The sequence below is a fragment of the Verticillium alfalfae genome, genomic scaffold (genome assembly GCF_000150825.1).
Source record: "Verticillium alfalfae VaMs.102 supercont1.12 genomic scaffold, whole genome shotgun sequence".
NCBI lineage: Eukaryota > Fungi > Ascomycota > Sordariomycetes > Glomerellales > Plectosphaerellaceae > Verticillium > Verticillium alfalfae.
This window is the reverse complement of record NW_003315027.1, coordinates 1,057,845-1,066,085: the sequence shown is the minus strand read 5'-3', so window position 1 is coordinate 1,066,085 and position 8,241 is coordinate 1,057,845. Positions and strand designations below refer to the sequence as shown.

Genomic DNA, 8,241 nt, shown 5'->3' with positions numbered 1-8,241 from the left:
GTCATCGTTCCCATCGGCTTGGTAATCTATGGCGTCGCCGCCCATAACCGCACGCACTTCATCGTTCCCAACATCGGCGCCGCCATCTTCGCTGCGGGTCTGATTCTCTCCTTTCCAGTGCGTGCAGACATACACCATTGACACCTACGAACGATATGCAGCAAGCGCAACAGGAGCTGCAGCCTTTGTGCGAACGATGGCGGGCTTCAGCTTCCCTCTCTTCGCACCCAAGCTGTATGATGCTCTCGGTGTTGCGGCTGGTAACGGTGTTCTGGCCGACGTTGCAGCCTTGTTGGGAATTGTGGTGCCAACCATCATGTGGAAGTACGGCGCTTGGCTGAGGAGCAAGAGCCAGTACTGTTCAGGCTAAGAGCGCTGTTTGGCAATGGTTCATGTTCACAACTATTTCTTGATGTTAGAAGCTTTACGACTGACGATATATGATTGGGAGGATCACTATAGACGAGAGCGTTGATAGAAGCTCTCAGAGCGAATCTGCTGCGGTGTCAAATTCTAGAGTACATTGTAATTCAGTCAGACATGATCGCAACTTACGGAATTTCTTTGCACACGGCCTGCCTGCTTTGGGTCCGGCATTGGCGGAGTGGGGCCGTTGTCTTGGCCGAGTCTTGTCCCCGGATCCGACCGCGCTCCTACGTTTCCAACTACGGTTCACCACTAGAGAGCAGTGTAGAAGACATGAAAATCAAAGGCTTTATTGATAGCTTTATTGATACTAAGCTATAATGATTCGGTTCCCATGGCGACTCGTCAAGCTGGTTGAGACTCTTGTTCGCAGTGGCTGAGCATCGCTTGCAATCTAGTGAATGCTCTTCTACCAATGAAAGCGAAGAGACATAGATTAACATGATGAAGCACTATGAAACTCAAACGATTTAATAGTCTTTTCGTGTTCAATGGTAACAACGATCACATATCATATGTAATTCTGCACAACACGACATGACTCGTCGTGAAGACACCGTTTAGGCGATGATTTGCTCTTGAATACAGAACGTAGATACTCGGAATGATACTTCCGTGGACCACTAAATCCCACGACTTGTTTCCTGCTTTCATCAGTAACACGTGGGTTAATGTTGCTTGGCCGGCACTCGGCCGGCCCTTGGCTTCTTGGCAAGTACCCCAGACGGCATGTCTAGCCCCGCGTCCAACGTCTGATATTTGTCTAACAGCTGCCAATACGACCAGGATCCTGGTTCCACAACAACTTGGACATTGGCATTGCCAACTTGCCAAGTACGTCAGTCTCCAGGACCAAAGTTACAAGCGAGATCATTGGCGCGCCTGAGGCAAAGGATCTTGAAACCTCATACTTGACTGACATTGTGAGTACTGCTCCCGCGAAGGGGGGTGGTAATCAATATAAGCAAAACCCAAGCATCTTTATTTCCGGTGCGTGATAGACTATTTGAACAGAAAAACGCTGATCTCCTTGCCCGCCAAGGGCAAGCATCAATTTGGCTTTCTCCACCAATAATACTCCGAGGGTCGACTCCATAGACGCGGTCTTGGTTTGGAAGGGTGAGGGAAACCGTATGGTCTTTCACGTGTCTTAGTATTGGATTGATGTCTATATTAGTAGCTTCCTCTCCCAAATCTTGCTCTTCAATATCTCACCACAACGCCAGTCTTCGTCAATTTCTCGCACGTTTGAACTTGGAACTCCACGAAAATCTCTTACGATGAAGGTATCATCTGTTTATTTAAGCCTTCTCTCTTCGCTTGCAGCTATTCCAAGCGTCTATGCCTGTAACGGCTACGAAGGAGGCCTCCCCTCCCACACCGACCACCACTCCAATTCGCAGGTCATCGAGGTCCCGGCTGGTGAGGTCTATGACGGGAAGTGGGCTAAATATGACCGGGGATCTGGTGCCTGCAATGAACAGAATGAGGGAGACTGGCGTGATGCCGTCTTCTACCTTCGCCGTGGCGCTACTTTGAAGAACGTCATCATAGGCAAGGACCAAGCTGAGGGTGTCCACTGTGACGGTCCTTGCACCCTTGAGTTTGTCTGGTTTGAAGATGTTTGCGAAGATGGTATCTCGGTAGTAAGTGCGACCAGGAAGAAAATCTATGGCCCATTGACTGACGTAATGTGCAGAAGAATGACAGACCTGGCGACGAGACCTGGATCATTGGCGGCGGTGCCTTTAAGGCTCAGGATAAGATCGTACAACATAATGGTTGCGGGACTGTCAACGCAAGTTTCACCCCAAAAACATAATGGCGATACGATGCTGACTCGACTCACAGATTATCAATTTCTACGCCGAAGACTATGGGAAGGTCTATCGCTCGTGCGGGAACTGTAGCAGTCAGTGCAAACGCAATGTGTACGTCGAAGGTGTGACAGCGCACAATGGTGGCGAGATTGTTGGCATCAACGAGGCATTCGGTGACACTGCCACGTTGAGGAATGTCTGCACAGATGCGAAAGAGGCCTGCTGGATCTATGATGGTTGTGCAGGTGGCTGCTCCCCTCAGAAAGTTCGTCCTTGCTCTGGCTGAGCAGCTAACGACTGCGCGCGATTTGCATGCAGTAGATCATGGGTAATGTGGCAACCAAAGTCCAGGCAGGCATGGTTGTTTCTATGCTACTCGGCGTCAAGTGGCATCATGTGGTTTCATGTACCCAACGTACAATTTTCGAAGCTTATAAGTGGAAAGATCTGGTCGCTGAGACCTGCATAAGTTTCACTGCTCATCCAAACATGTTATGGCGAAGTCAGGAAATACTCACGACATCGTCCTGAGGCCCAGGGTGCGAAGCGGTGCTTCCTCGGTCCCGAGAGTGTGGGAACCCTTCGTTAGCACCAGCAGACCTGAAATGATTTTGCGAATTGCCAGGGTCATCGCCAGGATCGTCCATGGACGCTAGAACTCGACCAGCATACAGGATGGGCTGGGAGCGGGTAGGTGGAGTCTAGACCCTTCAATGCGCAAGCCTCTTCGCACTTGTTCCGCGTGGCCCATCCAGCCCTGACTGCTGCAACTGAAGCTACGTGCCTGATAGCCGGGTAGCCCGACCACTAGGTCGTTGTTTCCGGTCAATCAGGCTCATGGAAGCTGGGAATAGCGGACAAATAGAGATCTTATCTTATCAGATGTGCCGGCTGATGGGGCCACGGGTGGACGCCATCGATCCTTCGCGTGCCTAAGTGCAGGTTATGGCATGCTATTCATATGCCTATTACTTAAACATGCCGTGTTATCCGAAAAGAACACCTGATGGGGACATCTGCTAGTCGTGAAAATCTAATCTGATCGGGTATTGCACCAATGGGTCGTCAGCCGAAGAAATGTGCAGCACCCCCTTAGCAAGAAAATGGAGGAGACCCAAGAAGAGAGAGTACAGAGATTTGTTTTAAGCCTCTGCCACGGCAGCATTCATGCGACAACCACAGCCCGCTTCCAAAGTAAGCCTTCGCCCACGATCTCAGCTATGCCTACCCTGCCCAAGATTCGCCTAGGCCTCGGGCGGCAGCAAGTCGACGATACCATCGTACCTGCCGCTGCCGAAAGAGCGACGGACGACGCCAAATTGGGTACCGAAAACGTGGCAAATGAAACAGGTGCACAGGGAGACGAGAAACCAGTGCTTCCCAGCGAGAATGTGCAACATGGTGTGCAAAGCGTACAGGCCGTCACACTCACCTGGTCGAAGCGATCACTGGTAGCCGTTTTCGTCAAGTATGTACTATAGCCCTGATGCCAGAGCTCAATTGATTGCTGACGTTGCCTTTGTGTAACAGCATATGGTGTCTTGTATCTGGTCAACGCTTTTCAGTCTTCATTCTGTACAACTGATGCCGTCGTACGAGTGACTCGAGTCGCATTCGCTCCTGACGGTCATCAACATGTGGCAATGCAATGACAGCTGCGGTCTACATACCGCTCGCTCAAATGCTTGACGTCTGGGGTCGTGCTGAAGGCTTCCTCGTCATGACGAGCTTCGCCACGCTGGGACTGGTCCTCATGGCTACATGCAACAGTCTCTCGACCTTTTGCGCCGCCCAGGTAAGGCTCAATAAGAGAATCAACGAGAAAATGGGAACTGACTTTCGATTTTTAGGTTTTCTATTCTATTGGATTTGGAGGCATCATCTATAGTGTGGATGTTATTACGGCTGACGCCACGAGCCTAAAGAATCGAGGACTAGCGTTTGCGTTCACTTCTTCTCCCTACATGATAACTGCATTCGCCGGCCCGAAGGCTGCAGAAGGATTTTACGAGAACGTCAACTGGCGGTGGGGATTTGGATGCTTCTCAATTATCCTACCCTGTGTGGCGGCTCCTTTGTTCACAATCTTGAAGTTCAACCTTCGAAAAGCCGAGCAGCAAGGACGTATCCTCCGGGAAAAGAGCGGAAGAACAGTGGCGCAGAACATTTGGATGTTTGTGACGGAATTTGATGGTGAGAAAACCCTCAATTGGATACAGAAGAGATTGACTGACTTGGCCTGAATAGTTCCCGGAGTCATCTTATTCGCCGGCGGCCTCACTACATTCTTACTGCCCTTCACACTCGCCGACTCAGCGCCTGACGGTTGGTCGTCAGGTTATATCATCGCCATGATTGTCGTGGGCTTTATCGTCCTTGGGATCTTTGCGCTCTACGAAACATTCCTCGCCCCCACACCGTTCCTCAACGTTCACCTCATGACCGACAGAACAATCATTGGAGCTCTTGCCCTCTGCGCGACATACCAAGTCTCCTACTACTGCTGGAACAGCTACTTCACCTCGTTCCTCCAGGTTGTGAATAACCTGAGTGTTTCGGAAGCGGGATATGTTGCAAGTACTTTTGATGTCGTGTCCGGCATCCTTCTTTTGATCGTCGGTTTCTCCATCAGAAAGACGGGATACTTCAAGTGGCTTCTTTACTTCGCCATTCCACTCTACGTCTTTGCACAGGGGCTAATGATCCATTTCCGCCAACCCAACGGTTATATTGGATACGTTGTCATGTGCCAAATCTTCATTTCAGTTGGTGGAAGTATCTTCATCATCGTTCAACAGCTGTCGATTCTCGCCGCTGTTGACCACCAGCATGTCGCTGCAGCTCTGGCACTCCTCAGCGTTGTTGGTAATATTGGCGGTGCTGTTGGCAACTCTATCTCTGGCGCTATCTGGACCAACACTTTTGCCAAGGCCCTCGAGCGATATCTCCCGGCCACGGCTTTGCCGGATCTGGCCGAAATCTACGAAAGCCTCGAGACGCAGCTCAGCTACGAAGTCGGCTCCCCGGAGCGACTTGGTATCCAGCAGGCGTATGGATACGCACAAACCAGGATGCTTGCGACGGGCACTGGTATCATGGCACTGTCATTCATCTGGGTCCTTCTCATCCGCAACATCAACGTTGGAACCATTAGGCAGACTATGGGCAATGTCTTCTGATCAGCAGTCGAAAAGGCGATGAATCCTATTGTAGAACCTGGATTATATAACTCTGGACAGAAACCTTGGTCGTTTTGGTCAAGCAATGCCTTTACTCCAGACCCTCAAACTCTTTTGCACACCTCGCGAACTGTGTCCAGGTCATCAGCTCATCATCCAGAATAGCATGCGACTCGTCTAATTTTGCCCTGCCGTAATAGCCAAACTCAGCCAGGAGTCGCAGATTCTGTAACAACTCCTCTGCTGCAAAGGCTGGGAGGCCTTGGCTTGTTAAGACTCCCCTGTAGGCATCATGTGTCATCTCAACAAATGCGACATTCTCGCCTGCTTTGGGAAACAGGCTTTTGAATGTTTCGATGGCCTCAGCCGGCGTCATATAATTTGAGGCACCAAGGATTTGCTTGCCCAGAACTTGCTCTCGGTTCAGGATCATACCTTTGACGAATTTGCCTGTGTCGTTGACGTCGAAGAAGGGGATTTCGGCAGTCGAAGGTGCGGGAAGGAAGAATCTCCATCCGTCTTCAAGAGGTGTCTTTTTTATCAGATTGGTGGTCAAATTTGATGCGTAAAGTCCAGGCATGAAGAATGATGCGGGAATGTCGAGCGACCGGACGTAGCTCTCAACCTCTGCTTTGCTGTCGAAATGATAAACACAAGACAGGACACCGCCCGATACTGCAAAGCCATGTGAGTATTCCCGTGCGAAAGGTCCGATGGCAATATGCTTACGCTTGGTGATGTTGGGCAATGAGCTCCAAATGTAATGCTGAACTTGAGCTTCCTGGAGCGTGGTGATCAGCCAAGGTTACCCGAGGGCAAACGCAAGCGTTTCAAAAGGTAGTAAGGTACCTTTGCTGCATCGGCAATATTCTTCCCTTGCTGAACCTCAAGATTCTTGTCCAAGCTCTCCCAATAATTCGTGACCCCGTAAACAACTGTCGACCCTTGTACGGCTTTAAGAACAGAAACTCGGTCGTTCAGATTGGCCTTAAGGTAAGTTAGTCGACGGCATTCCGACATGCACTATTGAGGTGTTACCTCAACGACCTCAACGCCTTTGGCCGCAAGGTCCCGGGCCTTTTCGGAAGACGCGTTGCGAGTGACACCACGAATGAGCCACCCTTTCAGCTTGCGGTCCCCAAGGAAAGTTTTGATAACACTTCCTCCCTGGAGGCCAGTGGCCCCGAAAATAGTGATGACTTGCTGGTGCATGATAGGTGATGATTTCTGGCGCACTGAACTTGGTAGCGTGGGATGACAATCGAGCAGTGCGGGTAGAACGAGGAAAGATGACCCAAAATCTGAAGGGGATTGAGACTTGTAAGTGTCAGCTTTAGTCGCTTCCATCAGCTTCTTAAATGTATTTTTGCTACCAGATCGCGGTCCTGACGGCGCAGACATGAGTTATTGAATCGCGTGGTGTCAGTCTCTCGCGGTTCGGGGTCGGGATGACTTTCGCCCATTCACGGAGACAATTGACCGCCCCCCACCCACTGTGAGCCGTGCACAGCAATTGGAAATGGCAGCTTCTGCAGGCCTCAGAATTACACCGATTGACTCCAGTTTTTGGCTGGCTATCTTTCCGACTGGGTGCCTTCTTGTAACGCATTGACATCAAACGCGGTGTTTCAACCGGAGACTTTCCACTCTCAACAGAAGAAAGCTCTTCCAGAACGAATGCAGGTACTCAAAAGCCCACACCATAAACGGGGGGAGACGGGATCGAGAAGATCCTTGGGCGACGCTTAAAATGCCAATCGATATTATAGACGAAGACAAGAGAAATTGGACCACAAGATGATGTGGGACGCCGAAGTAAGACTCAAGCAGCCGTGATCTCATTAAGCAGTAGGCCAGTACTGTAAAGCTACCCAGGGAGCCGATCAAAGCACCTCTTGTCCGGCACAGGATCAAATGTCTAGCCCCTGTGCCCTTTTGGATCGAGTCCACTGCGCTATCCTCTAGGAAGGATCTCATCCCTGTCTCTAACCGCCGCCCAATTCAATACCCTCAAACTCCGTCCTCGGTTGACCATTTTCAAATGGAGAATCTCAAGCTGTTGGCAATCCAGTGCGCTTCAAGCTTTGCCCGCTCGAATGGGTGCGCGCATCACTTACTGCTCCTCCTCCTCCTCGGCCTCCTCCTCGAGCTCAAAGGCCTCAAGCTTCTCACCGCTCGCGGGGAAGGTGGAGGCGCGCTTCATCATCTTGGCGAGAGTGCGCTCCGTCTCGAGAATGGAACGGGCCAGGCGGCGGCGAGCCTCGGTGGCGTTGGCGGCACCGGCCATCTGGACGGGCACGACGCCGCCAAAGGGACCGGCGCGGGCGGCGTTCTGGCAGCGGACGAGGCAGACCTGATCTTGGCCGGCCACGGTGCCGGTGCAAGTCTGGTCGGCAGGGATGGCGGCGACCATGGGGAAGTCGGTCTGAGCGCCGCCACGGTTGCGGGAGTTCTGGCCGGGAGGGGTGGTAGTGACCTGGATGTTCTCCCAGGTGGCACCGGTGCCGTCGGCATTGATCATGCACTCGTAGGGGCCACCACCGTCACCGTTGACCTGGTGGAGAGTCATGTCGACGGAACCGCCTTGAGAGACCTGGGGAAGCTGGCCGCCCATCTCGGACATGATGGCCTTGGTGCCGGACTCGAGGCTGTTGGGTCCGGCGCCGACAGTCTCGCCAAAGGTCTGAGCGGACGCGCCACGGAAACGAGTGGAATCCTGCTGGAAGGGGTCGCGACGAGTTCCGTCACGAGGAGTGCTGGTGACGACACCGAGAGCCATACCCTGACCACCCTGATCACCAGTGGCGGCGATAATG

General features: G+C 51.9%; 5 protein-coding genes across 5 annotated transcripts; 3 read left to right on the top strand and 2 right to left on the bottom strand.

Annotated features, from left to right (window-relative positions):
* Nucleotides 1-196: 196 nt before the first annotated feature.
* On the top strand, nt 197-370 carry VDBG_08565 (conserved hypothetical protein; the record flags this gene model as incomplete). Its single annotated transcript, XM_003001474.1, has 1 exon — nt 197-370. The coding sequence occupies one exon, from the start codon at nt 197-199 to the stop codon at nt 368-370; it is 174 nt and encodes a 57-aa protein (XP_003001520.1).
* A 1,192-nt stretch (nt 371-1,562) lies between these two features.
* VDBG_08564 (pectate lyase C) lies at nt 1,563-2,532 on the top strand (the record flags this gene model as incomplete). Its single annotated transcript, XM_003001473.1, has 3 exons — nt 1,563-2,072; nt 2,126-2,194; nt 2,278-2,532. The coding sequence occupies 3 exons, from the start codon at nt 1,707-1,709 to the stop codon at nt 2,530-2,532; spliced, it is 690 nt and encodes a 229-aa protein (XP_003001519.1).
* Nucleotides 2,533-3,466: 934 nt separating this feature from the next.
* Nucleotides 3,467-5,425, top strand: VDBG_08563 (siderophore iron transporter mirB; the record flags this gene model as incomplete). The annotated part of the gene is made up of 4 exons (XM_003001472.1): nt 3,467-3,714; nt 4,017-4,041; nt 4,097-4,439; nt 4,494-5,425. The coding sequence occupies 4 exons, from the start codon at nt 3,467-3,469 to the stop codon at nt 5,423-5,425; spliced, it is 1,548 nt and encodes a 515-aa protein (XP_003001518.1).
* A 91-nt stretch (nt 5,426-5,516) lies between these two features.
* Nucleotides 5,517-6,637, bottom strand: VDBG_08562 (conserved hypothetical protein; the record flags this gene model as incomplete). Its single annotated transcript, XM_003001471.1, has 3 exons — nt 5,517-6,206; nt 6,275-6,412; nt 6,464-6,637. 3 exons carry the CDS (start codon nt 6,635-6,637, stop codon nt 5,517-5,519), a joined length of 1,002 nt encoding a protein of 333 aa, XP_003001517.1.
* A 901-nt stretch (nt 6,638-7,538) lies between these two features.
* VDBG_08561 (CAS1) lies at nt 7,539-8,204 on the bottom strand (the record flags this gene model as incomplete). Its single annotated transcript, XM_003001470.1, has 1 exon — nt 7,539-8,204. One exon carries the CDS (start codon nt 8,202-8,204, stop codon nt 7,539-7,541), a length of 666 nt encoding a protein of 221 aa, XP_003001516.1.
* Nucleotides 8,205-8,241: the final 37 nt, after the last annotated feature.